This window comes from Heterodontus francisci, chromosome 2, assembly GCF_036365525.1.
Source record: "Heterodontus francisci isolate sHetFra1 chromosome 2, sHetFra1.hap1, whole genome shotgun sequence".
Classification (NCBI taxonomy): Eukaryota; Metazoa; Chordata; class Chondrichthyes; order Heterodontiformes; family Heterodontidae; genus Heterodontus; species Heterodontus francisci.
In genome coordinates this window covers 145,892,786-145,906,760 of record NC_090372.1, presented here as the reverse complement: position 1 = coordinate 145,906,760, position 13,975 = coordinate 145,892,786, and the positions used below count along the sequence as shown (strand labels likewise).

Genomic DNA, 13,975 nt, shown 5'->3' with positions numbered 1-13,975 from the left:
ATTTTTAAGCAATTGCATAGAATTACACAGAATATACCAGCACAGAAACGGGCTATTTAGCCCAACTAGTTTGCTGGTGTTTATACTCCACTCCACTCAACTCACCTGCTGTTCTATCTACCTAATTTCAGCTTTTCAGCATATCCTTTCTATTCCTTTTTCTCTCGTATTCCTTTGGTTTCCTTTTGAAAGCATCTAAGCTATTTGTCTCAACTACTTTCAGTAGCAGCGAGTTCCACATTCTATTCTCGGAAAGAAATTTCTCCTTGCTTCCCTATTGAATTTATGAAGAACTGTCTTGTATTTATTGCCCCTAGTTTTGGATTCTCCAAAATTTGGGAACATTCTCTCCCTATCTATCCTGTCAACCCATTCATCATTATAAAGACCTCTGTCAGGACACCTCTAAGTCTTTTTTTCTAAAGGAAAAACACTCAACCTAGTCAATCTTCCTGGATAGCTGTAATCTTTCAGTTCTGATGCTATTCATTGCAAACCATTGCACTTTCTCCAGTGCTTCTATGTTCGTTTCATGGTATGGAGACCAGAACTGTGCAAGGTACTCTTAAGTGCAGCTTGACCAAGTTTAATCGAGCTTTGTTACTTTTGAATTCTATATCTGTAGAAATAAATCCCAGTGCTTTGTTAGCATTTTAGATTGCTTTGCTGATCGGCAATGCTGCTGTCATCCCAAGATTCCTTTGCTCTTCTACCCTATTCAGTTTCTTGTTGACTAAAATGTAGATGATTCTATTTTTCCTACCAAAGTGCGTCACCTCATATTTATCTATGTTAAAGTTCATTTGCCACTTAACTGCGAAGTCTGCAAGTTTTCTGATGTCTTTTATTACGTTGCATTATTCTTCAGCATTGTCTATACCCCCTGTTGAGAATCGTCTGCACATTTTGATATTGAGTCGCTTGTCCCTAAGTCCAAATCATGAATTCTTTGGCCTCCTTATCTCGAGAGACAATGGGTAAGCGCCTGGAGGTGGTCAGTGGTGTGTGGAGCAGCGCCTGGAGTGGCTATAAAGGCCAATTCTAGAGTGACAGGCTCTTCCACAGGTGCTGCAGAAAAATTTGTTTGTTGGGGCTGTTACACAGTTGGCTCTCCCCTTGCGCTTCTGTCTTTTTTCCTGCCAACTGCTAAGTCTCTTTGACTCGCCACACTTTAGCTCCACCTTTATGGCTGCCCGCCAGCTCTGGCAAACGCTGGCAACTGACTCCCACGACTTGTGATCAATGTCACAGGACTTCATGTCGCGTTTGCAGACGTCTTTAAAGCGGAGACCTGGACGGCCGGTGGGTCTGATACCAGTGGCGAGCTCACTGTACAATGTGTCTTTGGGGATCCTGCCATCTTCCATGCGGCTCACATGGCCAAGCCATCTCAAGCGCCGCTGACTCAGTAGTGTGTATAAGCTGGGGATGTTGGCCGCCTTGAGGACTTCTGTGTTGGAGATACGGTCCTGCCACCTGATGCCAAGTATTCTCTGGAGGCAGCGAAGATGGAATGAATTGAGACGTCGCTCTTGGCTGACAGATGTAGATGATTCTATTTTTCCTACCAAATTGTGTCACCTCATATTTATCTATGTTAAAGTTCATTTGCCACTTAACTGCCAAGTCTGCAAGTTTTCTGATGTCTTTTAATACGTTGCATTATTCCTCAGCATTGTCTATACCCCTGTTGAGAATCATCAGCACATTTTGATATTGAGTTGCTTGTCCCTAAGTCCAAATCATGAATATAATTTAGGAATAGCAGTGGTCCACCACTGGTAATCTATAAGTTGCTGGTGCCAGCCATCATTGTTTGTTTCTTACGTTTGTGGCTCAGTTCTGTCTTGACAGGGTGGTAAATTCAGCAATGTGGTTGCCAATTTTTTTTTTTGTTCTTGGAATGTGGGCAATGCTGGTCAGGCTGCATTAATTGCACACCTCTATTTGGCCTGTGAGTGGTGTTGGGCAACCATCTTGAGCTGCTGCAGTACTTTGTTTTCAAGTCCCTCCATATCCTCACCCCTCCTGATCTCTAATCTCCTCTAGCCCCAAACCCTCCAATATATCTGCATTCCTCTAATTCTGACCTCCTGTGCATCCCTGATTTTAATCGCTGCATCATTGGTGGTCGTGCCTTCAGTTCCCTAGGCCCCAATCTCAGGCACATCATCCCTACCCCTCACTGCCTCTCCAACTCACTTTCCTCCTTGAAGACACTCCTTAAAATTTACCTGTTCAACCAAGCTTTTGATCATCTGACCTAATATCTCCTTTTGTGGCTCTGTGTTATACTTTGTTTTATAATGCTCCTGTAAAACACCTTGGGAAGTTTCATTACATTAAAGGTGCTATATCTTTTTTTTAATTCATTCATGGGATGTGGGCATCAATGGCTAGGCCAGCATTTATTGCCCATCCCTAATTGCCCTTTAGAAGGTGGTGGTGAGCTGCCTTCTTGAACCGCTGCAGTCCTTGGGGTGTAGGTACCCCAACAGTGCTGTTAGGAAGGGAGTTCCAAGATAATGGCATACCAACAGTGAGGGGAACTTGCAGGTGGTGGTGTTCCCATGCATCTGCTGCCCTTGTTCTTCTAGGTGGTAGGCGTTGCAGGTTTGGAAGGTGCTGTCAAAGGAGCCTTGGTGAGTTGCTGCAGTGTATCTTCTATATAGTACTCACTGCTGCCACTGTGCATTGGTGAAGTGAGTGAATGTTGAAGGTGGTGGATGTGGTGCCAATCAAATGAGTTGCTTTGTCCTGGATGGTGTCAAGCTTTCTGAGTGTTGTTGAAGCTGCACCCATCCTGGCAAGTGGAGAGTATTCCATCACACTCCTGACTTGTGCCTTACTGGTGGTGGACAGACATTGGGGAGGTGAGTTACTCACCGCAAAATTCCCAGCCTCTGACCTGGTCTTGTAGCCACAGTATTTATGTGGCTGGTCCAGTTCAGTTTCTGGTCAATGATAACCCCCAGAATGTTGATAGTGGGGGATTCAGTGATGGTAATTCCATTGAACATCAACGAGAGATGTTTAGATTCTCTCTTTGAGATGGTCGTTGCCTGGCCCTTGTGTGGTGCTAATGTTACTTGCCACTTATCAGCCCAAGCCTAGTTGTTGTCCAGGTCTTGCTGCATATGGACATGGGCTGCTTCATTATCTGAGGAGTTGTGAATAGTGCTGAACATTGTGCAATCATCAGCAAACATCCCCACTTCTGACCTTACGATGGAGGGAAGGTCATTGATGAAGTAGCTAAAGATGGTTGGGCCTAGGACACTACCCTGAGGAACTCCTGCTGTGATGTCCTGGAGCTGAGGTGATTGACCTCCAACAAACACAACCATCTTCCTTTGTGCTAGGTATGACTCCAACCAGCAGAGAGTTTCCCCCCGATTCCCATTGACTCCAGTTTTGCTAGGGCTCCTGATGCCATACTCGGTCAAATGCTGCCTTGGTGTCAAGGGCAGTCACTCTTAGGTCACGTCTGGTGTTCAACTCTTTCGTCCATGTTTGGACCAAGGCTGTAATGAGGTCTGGAGCTGAGTGGCCCTGGCAGAACCCCAAGTGAGCGTCAGTGAGCACGTTATAGCTGAGCAGGTGCCACTTGATCGCACAGTCGACGACTCTTTCCATCACTTTGCGGGTGATCGAGAGTAGACCAATAGGTAATTGGTCGAGTTGGATTTGTCCTGCTTTTTATGCACAGGACATACCTGGGCAATTTTCCACATTGCCGGGTAGATAACAGTGTTTTAGCTGTACTGTAACAGCTTGGCTTTCACGGCTGGTTTTGGAGCACAAGCCTTCAATGCTATTGCTGGAATGTTGTCAGGGCCTTTGCAGTATCCAGTGCCTTCAGCCATTACTTGATATCACGTGGAGTGAATCAGATAGGCTGAAGACTGGCATCTGTGATGCTGGGGACCTCGGGATCTTAGCACTTCCGGCTGAAGATGGGTGCAAATGCTTCGACCTTGTCTTTTGCACTGATGTGCTGAGCTCCCCCATCGTTGAGGATAGGGAGATTTAGAAGAGTAAGAGGTGACCTGGTTGAAACAGATGAGATCCTGAGGGGTCTTGACAGGGTGGATGTGGAAAGCATGTTTCTTCTTGTGGGAGAATCTAGAACTAGGGGCCACTGTTTAAAAATAAGGGGTCGCCCATTTAAAACAGAGATAAGAAGAAATATTATCTCAGAGGGTCGCGAGTCTTTGGAATTCTCTTCCTCAAAAGGCGGTGGAAGCAGAGTCTTTGAATATTTTTAAGGCAGAGGTAGATAGATTCTTGATGAGCAAGGGGGTGAATGGTTATCAGAGGTAGGCAGAAATGTGGAGTAATCAGTTCAGCCATGACCTTATTGAATGGCGGAGCAGGCTCGAAGGGCGAGTGGCCTACTGCTGCTCCTGCTGCTACCTCGTATGTTGGTATGGGTCGCAATAATGCAGGTTTTAGCTTTGACCCCCTATTCTAGCTTTCTAGGCTTTCCTAGTTCCATACTTTGTACCTTGATGCAGAGGACCACTACACTCTCCTCTCCTGCTCCGAAAATCAGCTTTTTCATCCATTAATTTTGTGTGCCATTAGACTGCTAACTAAATCTGCCCCCTTGTTGGTTCTCGGACATATTGTTGCTGAAACTGTCCTGAATACAGTCAAGAAATTCACTACCTTTCTGACTTGTGCAATTCTGACATGTAAACTTTTGCTTTCAACAGCACTTTTCACCCAGTCTGCACACTGGAAATGGTTTACAAATCTTCCACACTCAGACCCTATTGTATAGGGAGAAAAAAAAGCCTGGTTATATTCAAGCAGTTTACTTTTATAGAGATGAAATTACATGTTCTCCCTAGACATTCTAGTATTCTGCAACAGTATATCCTGGAACCAGCAAGGGGCCACATTAGACTTTGCAATGAGCAGTGAGCCAGATTTAGTTAACAGTCTAACAAGTGCAAAAATATTTATCCAATAGCGATCATAATATGATCAAATTCAACCAGTGTTTGAAAGGGAGAAATGCAGAAAGCTATTAAGATTCTGTATTTAGGTAAGGCTGACTTCAGTTTGATAAGGCAGAGACTGTCCACAGTAAACTGGGCAAGACTGTTAGTGGATAAAATGACAGAAAATCTGAGAGTTCAAAAAAGTTTATGATAGAGAACCAGTTTATACCATGAAGTGATAGAGCTGTACTCGTCAAAAAAACAGCCGTGGGTGACTATAGAGGTAAGGGACAACATAAAATTAAAAGGAAAAAACTGTCAAAAATGCAACAAAAAAGCGCCATCCTGGTAAATGGGAAAGACACATTTAGGGTGTAAGGGTGACAAAACAGATAAGAGCTACAAAAAGGGAATATTAAAAGAATCTCGCAAGGGATATCAACAGCAACACAAAAGATTTTTACACTTATATTAGAAAAAAGAGGGTGGTCAAGAGCATTATGGACCTCTTGACAATTGGTAATGGTGATAATATCACTGAAAATGAGAACATGCTGAATAATTACTTTGATCAGTATTTACAATAAAGGAAGAAGTCAGCATGCCAGACATCCAAGGAAACTAATTTGAATCAGGAACATGGACTCCTCAGAATTAACGTGAGCAAAAATGTAATAATGAAGAAAATAATGGCACTAAAGAATGACAAATCCCCAGATCAGATCATTTCCATCCCAGGGATTTAAAGCAAATAGGTGGGAGTGTTGCAGATGCCTTAACTGTAATCTTACAATTTTCTCTCAATTCGGGAACTGTTCTTTTAGATTTGAAAATCGCGCATGTTACTCCGCTATTCATGAAAGCTGACAGAGAAAAAACGGAATTCTAGACCAGTTAGCCTGACATCTGTTCAGCTGATCAGAGAGAGCCAGCTTGGAGTTATAAACAGGTCATGCTTGTTGAACCTGATTGAATGTTTTGAAGAGCTGACTGAAGTAGTGTACAGGGCAAGATCTATGGATCTTCTTTATATGGACTTCCAGAAGGCGCTTGATAAAGTCCCTCATAAGAGATGGTTAGCTAAAGTTAAAGCACATGGAATTGAAGGCAAATTATTGACCTGGTTAGGAAATTGGCTGAGCAACAGGAAACAGAGTTGATAATGAGCAGGTAATCTAATTGACTCATTGTGACTTGTGGTATCCTGCAAGGTTGTGTGTTGGGACTAATGACTTAGCTGATGGGATAGAAAGCCGTATATTCAAGTTTGCTATGGCACAAAGATAGACAGTATTGTAAGCATTGTAGATGGAAGCATAAAATTACAAAGTGATATTGATAAATTAAGTGAATTAGCAAAGCTATAGCAAATGTATTTCAATGTAAGCAAATGTGAGGTCATCCACTTTGGACCTAAAAAGGATTGAACATGATACTTTCTAAATGTTGAAAAGCTCGAAGCAGTAGGCACCCAAAGAGGCTTGGGGTCCAGATATATAAATTATTAAGGTGTCATGATCAGGTACAGAAAATTATCATAAAGGCCAGTGGAATGCTGGCCTTGATATCTAGCGGACGAGAATACAAGGGATAGAAGTCATGCTTCAGCTATACAAAGCCTTGGTCAGACCACATCTGGTGTACTGTGAGCAGTTCTGGGCACCACACCTTAAGAAGGATATATTGACCTTGGAGAGAGTGGTGTGTAGGTTTGGCAGAATGATACCTGGACTCCAAGGGTTAAATTAGGAGAGAGATTGCACAAACTCTGGTTATAGTCCCTGGAATTCAGGTTAGGGAACCAAAAACTAATGGAACTGTGGTTGATCTTTAAAGAGAAGATGTTTCAGGTACAAGTTAGGTACATTTCAACAGGGGGAGCCAAATCCAGGGCTGCTTGGATGATGTGGGAGAAAGAGAATATCATGAAACAAAAAAAGAGGTGTATGATGCATGTCAGGTGAATTCTTCATGCGAGAACCAGGCCAAATGCAATAAGTTGAGAAGGGAAGTGAAGATGAAAATTAGATGGGCAAAGAGAGAATATAAGAATAGAATGGCAGTTAATATGAAAGGGAAACCAAAAATCTTCTACCAGCATTTAAGTAATAAGTCGGTAATAAGGGGTGAGGCCTATTGGGGACAAAGTGAGTGATGTTTGCTTCGAGGCACAGGGCACGGCTAAAATACTTAATGAGTACTTTGTATCTGTGTTTACTAGCGAAGAGGATACTGACAAAATATCAGCAGAAGTGGAGGGGTAGAATAATAGTGAAAATTGATGGGAAGAATGTAATGAAAAGGCTGGTCATTTTTTTTTATTCATTCATGGGATGTGGGCATCACTGGCTATGCCAGCATTTATTGCCCATCCCTAATTGCCCTTGAGAAGGTGGTGGTGAGCTGCCTTCTTGAACCGCTGCAGCCCATGTGAGGTAGGTGCACCCACAGTGCTGTTAGGAAGGGAGTTCCAGGATTTTGACCCAGCGACAGTGATGGAATGGTGATATAGTTCCAAGTCAGGATGGTGTGTGACTTGGAGGGGAACTTGCAGGTAGTGGTGTTCCCATGCATCTGCTGCTCTTGTCCTTCGAGTTGATAGAGGTCGCAAGTTTGGAAAGTGCTGTCTAAGGAGCCTTGGTGCGTTGCTGCAGTGCATCTTGTAGATGGTACTCACTGCTGCCACTGTGTGTCGGTGGTGGAGGGGGTGAATGTTTGTGGATGGTGTGCCATTCAAGCGGGGTGCTTTGTTCTGGATGGTGCCGAGCTTCTTGAGTGTTGTTGGAGCTGCACCCATCCAGGCAAGTGGAGAGTATTCCATCACACTCCTGACTTGTGCCTTGTAGATGATGGACAGGCTTTGAGGAGTCAGGAGGTGAGTAACTCGCCACAGGATTCCTAGCCTCTGACCTGCTCTTGTAGCCACGGTATTTATATGACTACTCTAGTTCAGTTTCTGGTCAGTGGTAGCCCCTATGATGTTGATAGTGGGGGTTTCAGCGATGGTAATGCCATTGAATGTCAAAGGGAGATGGTTAGATTCTCTCTTGTTGGAGATGGTCATTGCCTGGCACTTGTGTGGCGCAAATGTCACTTGCCACTTATCAGCCCAAGCCTGGATATTGTCCAGGTCTTGCTGCATTTCTATACGCACTGCTTCAGTATTTGAGGAGTTGCGAATGGTGCTGAACATTGTGCAATCATCAGCGAACATCCCCACTTCTGACCTTATGACTGAAGAAAGGTCATTGATGAAGCAGCTGAAGATGATTGGGCCTAGGACACTATGCTGAGGAACTCCTGCAGTAATGTCCTGGAGCTCAGATGATTGACCTCCAACAACCACAGCCATCTTCCTTTGCGCTCGGTATGACTCCAACCAGCAGAGAGTTTTCCCCCTGATTCCTATTGACTCCAGTTTTGCTGGGGCTCCTTGATGCCATACTCGATCAAATGCTGCCTTGATGTCAAGGGCAGTCACACACCCCTCACCTCTGGAGTTCAGCTCTTTTGTCCATGTTTGAACCAAGGCTGTAATGAGGTCAGGAGCTGAGTGGCCCTGGACGAACCCAAACTGAGCATCACTGAGCAGGTTATTGCTAAGCAAGTGCTGCTTGATGGCACTGTTGATGACGCCTTCCATCACTTTACTGATAATTGAGAGTAGGCTGATGGGGCTGTAATTGGCTTGGTTGGACTTGTCCTGCTTTTTGTGGACAGGACATACCTGGGCAATTTTTCACATTGCCAGGTAGATGCCAGTGTTGTAGCTACACTGGAAAAGCTTGGCTAGAGGTGCGGCAAGTTCTGGAGCACAGGTCTTCAGTACTATTGCCGGTATGTTGTCAGGACCCTTGGCCTTTGCAGTATCCAGTGCCTTCAGTCATTTCTTGATATCATGTGGAGTGAATCGAATTGGCTGAAGTCTGGCATCTGTAATGCTGGGGACTTCAGGAGGGGGCCGAGATGGATCATCAACTCGGTACTTCTGGCGGAAGATTGTTGCAAATGCTTCAGCCTTTTCTTTCGCACTGATGTGCTGGGCTCCCCCATCGTTGAGGATGGGGATATTTGTGGAGCCACCACCTCCAGTTAGTTGTTTAATTGTCCACCACCATTCACGACTGGATGTGGCAGGCCTGCAGAGCTTAGATCTGATCAGTTGGTTATGGGATCGCTTAGCTCTGTCTATTGCATGCTGCTTATGCAGTTTGGCATCCAAGTAGTCCTGTGTTGTAGCTTTACCAGGGTGACACCTCATTTTGAGGTATGCCTGGCGCTGCTGCTGACATGCCCTCCTGCACTCTTCATTCAACCAGCGTTGGTCTCCTGGCTTGATGGTAATGGTAGAGTGGTGGATATGTCGGGCCATGAGGTTACAGATTGTGGTTGAGTACAATTCTGCTGCTGCTGATGGCCCACAGCGCCTCATGGATGCCCAGTTTTGCATTGCTAGATCTGTTCGAAATCTATCCCATTTAGCACGGTGATAGTGCCACACAACACGATGGACGGTGTGCTCAATGTAAAGGCGGGACTTAGTCTCCACAAGGACTGTGCGGTGGTCACTCCTACCAATACAGTCATGGACAGAAACATCTGCGGCAGGCAGATTGGTAAGGACAAGGTCAAGTATGTTTTTCCCTCGTGCTGGTTCCCTCACTAGCTGCAGCAGATCCAGTCTAGCAGCTATGGCCTTTGGTACTTGGCCAGCTAGGTCAGTAGTGGTGCTACTGAGCCACTCTTGCTGATGGACATTGAAGTCCCCCACCCAGAGTACATTTTGTGCCCTTGCCACCCTCGGTGCTTCCTCCAAGTGGTGTTCAACATGGAGGAGTACTGACTGATCAGCTGAGGGAGGGCGGTCGGTGGTCATCAGTTACCCGGAGGTTACCGTGCCCATGTTTTACCTGATGCCATGAGACTTCATGGGGTCTGGAGTCTATGTTGAGGACTCCCAGGGCAACTCCCTCCCTACTGTAGACCACTCTCCTGCCACCTCTGCCGGTGGGACAGGACATACCCAGGGATAGTGATTGTCTGTCAGGTATGATTCCGTGAGGTATGACTGTGTCAGGCTGTTGCTTGACTAGTCTGTGGGACAGCTCTCCCAACTTTGGCACAAGCCCCCAGATGTTAGTAAGGAGGACTTTGCAGGGTCGACAGGGCTGGGTTTGCCATTGTCGTTTGCCTAGGTCAATGCCGGGTGGTCCATCTGGTTTAATTCCTTTTTATTGATTTCGTAGCGGTTAGGTACAACTGAGTGGCTTGCTAAGCCATTTCAGAGGGCATGTGAGTGTTAACCAATTGCTGTGGGTCTGGAGCAGTTTTCCTTCCCTAAAGGACATTAGTGAACCAGATGGGTTTCTACAACAATCGACAATGGTGTCATGGCCATCATTAGACTAGCTTTTAATTCCAGATTTATTAATTAAATTCAAATGCCACCTTCTGCTGTGGTGGGATTCAAACCCATGTCTCCAGATCAATACCCTGGGTTACTAGTCCAGTGATAATACCACTACGCCACCGCCTCCCCCTTGTTTAGAGTGGATATCTTGCCTGGCCCAGATGGCTTACATCTCAGGTTGCTAAAGAAAGTGAGAGTAGAGATAGTAGAAGGGCTTCTGCCAGTCTTCCCTAGATACAGGGGCATGCCAGAGAATTGGAGGGTGGCAAACTTGACACCCATTTTCAAGAAAAGGCATAAGGATATTCTTAATAACTACAGTCTGGTCAGGTTAACATCAGTGGTGGGTAAGATTTTAGAAAGAATAATCAGAGGAAAAGAATCAACAAGGATTTGAAGAAGTTTGTGTTAATTAAGGAGAGCCAGCATGTTTTCAGTGATGGTAATGTCATTGAATGTCATGGGGAAATGGTTAGATTCTCTCTTGTTTGAGATAGTCATTGCCTGCCACTTGTGTGGCATGAATGTTACCTGCCCAAGCCTGCATGTTGCGGGGCTAAATGACCTACTCCTGTTGCTATATTCCTATCAATTAACCTTTTCCACTTAATGTTTAATGGAAAGTATGGTATTCATTGCCATATGACCCTATTTTGTTTTCCTGACAAGACTTTCTGTTTTAATCCTATTTCCGTTTTCCTTGGCCAACTTGCTCCTAGATATCCTTCTTTGCTGGACTGATTTCTAAGAGTGATTGTAGTTTGGAAAATGGTTCCTCAGTTGTGACTGAGATCAGGGCTCAGTGATGTGGAGAATTGCAGGCATAAACCATAACCCATTTATCTGATGTACAACGTATGCACTCTTCCATGTAAGAGATTTCTTATTTTGTGTATATTAAACATTATACTTCCATATTGTCTGTGTAGGCGTTAGAGTTAAACAACTGCTCAGGTAGGAACTTGGTTAGGTCCTGTGTTTCAATTTGTTGGCTGATGCATGAGTGCTTATAGCATAACTTTTGAGCTTTGCCATATAATAAATTGTTTCTTTTAAACTTTTCCAGATTGCAAATGAAACTCCCCTCGATGTAGTAAGTTATTACATTCATTTGGTACCTTACACTCTAATGGGTTATCATTTAATATGCCATAGCCTTTAACACATAGATATGAGAGATTGTGATAAATATGTTTTAGTTGTTTACATTTAAAACCCACTATTAATTGCTCCCCTACTTGTCACTATTTTAATTAACACTGTAAATTTAAATGCGTCTGTTTGATCCTTTATATTTACAGAACAGAAAAACACTGTAGGTTTAACTTGCATACTTTATCAAATATTATAATATTTATTTTGCATCAGTATCCCTATCATGCCAAGAAGATGCAATAGCATGGAAAGGCATTACTTCCAAAATAGGTGCTGTGTTAATGTGCACAGTTTTTTTTGATTTTGTCTCATACAGTTATAACTCTACAAAAAGGCGAGAAAATCTTTATGGTCTCTGCATGCTCACCTGATTTATTTAAGGGTGAAAGGTTGTGCACTGCCTTCCACAACTGCTGGTAGTGCTAATTCCTGGAGAAAGCCGAATATGCAGCCAATCTGAAAGGCCAGACTTCTTGATCCAATTTACTAATGAAACTCTTCAACAGCCCTCAATGCCAAAAATTAGCCATCTTCGAATTAAAATCTCCTATGCTTTTGTTGTCTCCCTTGGTTGGCTACTTACCTCATGAAGTTGTATATTAGTTGTGCATTGACATTTTCCTATCAAGGTTGAATACATGCTCATCTGGCCTAGAGCTTGTGTCAGTTGTATTTGCTAATGTGATGCTTCTTTTCTAAAGTATCTTATCTATTTTATTAGTTGATGGAAACTTCAGGTACAGACATGCTGAATGATTCTGATAACAAGGCGCCCATCAGTCCCTTGCATTTAGCTGTAAGTAGAAAATACTTATAAATGTTCTGAAGTGCATCTGGACTATATACAAACATTCTGGTCAGACTGTGTAGCTAGTTACTCCTGTCTAGGAATAGATTGTAACTGTTATGTGATCTGGGATATATTTTATCATCTGTGAAGTGATCCACTTTGGTAGGAAAAACAGAAATGCAGAGTATTTCTTAGATGGTGAGAGATTGGGAAGTGTTGATGTCCAAAGGGGCCCGGGTGTCCTGTTCAAGTCACTGAAAGCTAACATGCAGGTATAGCAAGCAATTAGAAAGGCAAAAATGGTATGTTGGCCTTTATTGGAAGAGGATTTGAGTATAGGAGTAAAGATATAGAGCCTTGGTGAGACCGCACTTGGAGCATTGTGTACAGTCTTGGTCTCCTTACCTAAGGAAGCATATACTTGCCATAGAGGGAGTGCAATGAAGGTTCACCAGACTGATCCCTGGGATGGTGCCATTGTCCTATGAGGAGAGATTGAGGAGACTGGGCCTATATTCTCTAGAGTTTAGAAGAATGAGAGGTGATCACATTGAAGTATACAAAATTCCTACAGGGCTCAACAGGGTAGATACAAGAAGGATGTTTCCCCTGACTGGGGGTCTAGAACTGGGGACATAGTCTCAGAATAAGAGGTAGGCCATTTAGGACTGAGATGAGGAGGAATTTCTGAACTTAAAGGGTTGTGAATCTTTGGAATGCTGTACCTTAGATGGCTATGGAGGCTCAGTTGTTGAGTATATTTCAAACAGAGGTTGATAGATTTCTAGGTATTAAAGATATCAAGGGATATGGGGATCGTGCAGGAAAATGGCATTAAGGTAGATGATCAGCCATGATCTAGTTGCATGACGGAGCAGGGCCGAAGGGTTTACTCCTGCTCCTATTTCCTATATTCCTACTGTGCTACCACTGCTTTCTGGCTGCAGATCTAATCTATTGAACACAATGTAAATTTATAAATGTTTTTTGAGAACGCAGTTTTGCATCTTTTTGACTGGTCACTTTTTGTAGCAGGACGTTTATATTGAATGTGGAAGAGAAGTTTTGAGATTTTGTACTTTGCTTGTCATTTTAAAGCAACAGTAAAACCTTATTAAATGTCATAATTAAATTGAAGCTGATTTGTTATTACAAGGTGGAAAGTTAATAAACTATTTCATTCTTTGAAGGTGCTTTACTGTTGACAGTTGCAAAATAGCTTTGAAGTTTTCAACATTTTAAGCATTGCTTTCTCACAATTTTGTTTTTTAAGTGCAGCCTTTGTTATGATATTTTTCAGTTGTACATATATTTTCTTGCCTGTTTAAAATCCATATTTTTGTTCCAACCATTATATCGTTTTTCAGGCTTACCATGGTCACCACCAGGCTTTAGAGGTACTGGTACAGTCTCTCTTAGATTTGGATGTGAGAAATAATAATGGACGCACACCATTGGACCTGGCAGCTTTCAAAGGACATGTAGAGTGTGTGGACGTATTAATCAATCAGGGAGCATCCATTCTTGTTAAAGATTTTGTGACTAAAAGAACCCCAATTCATGCTGCAGGTATGTACAGAGTTTGTTGCTTGGTATTTTTAAAATATTGAGCAAAATGAATATCCTAGAATTTCACCATCATAAAGCGTTGGTACAAAGCCTACATTTGTG

General features: G+C 43.3%; 1 protein-coding gene across 3 annotated transcripts in view; it reads left to right on the top strand.

Moving 5' to 3' along the window:
• ankrd28b (ankyrin repeat domain 28b) overlaps positions 1 to 13,975 on the top strand; it is a 252,341-nt gene that overhangs the window by 174,592 nt on the left and 63,774 nt on the right. For all 3 annotated transcript variants that reach the window (XM_068011757.1, XM_068011764.1, XM_068011748.1), the window contains 3 exons: positions 11,426 to 11,452; positions 12,236 to 12,310; positions 13,672 to 13,873. In XM_068011757.1, coding sequence (XP_067867858.1) covers positions 11,426 to 11,452; positions 12,236 to 12,310; positions 13,672 to 13,873 — 304 coding nt within the window. The remainder of the gene's footprint in view (positions 1 to 11,425; positions 11,453 to 12,235; positions 12,311 to 13,671; positions 13,874 to 13,975) is intronic.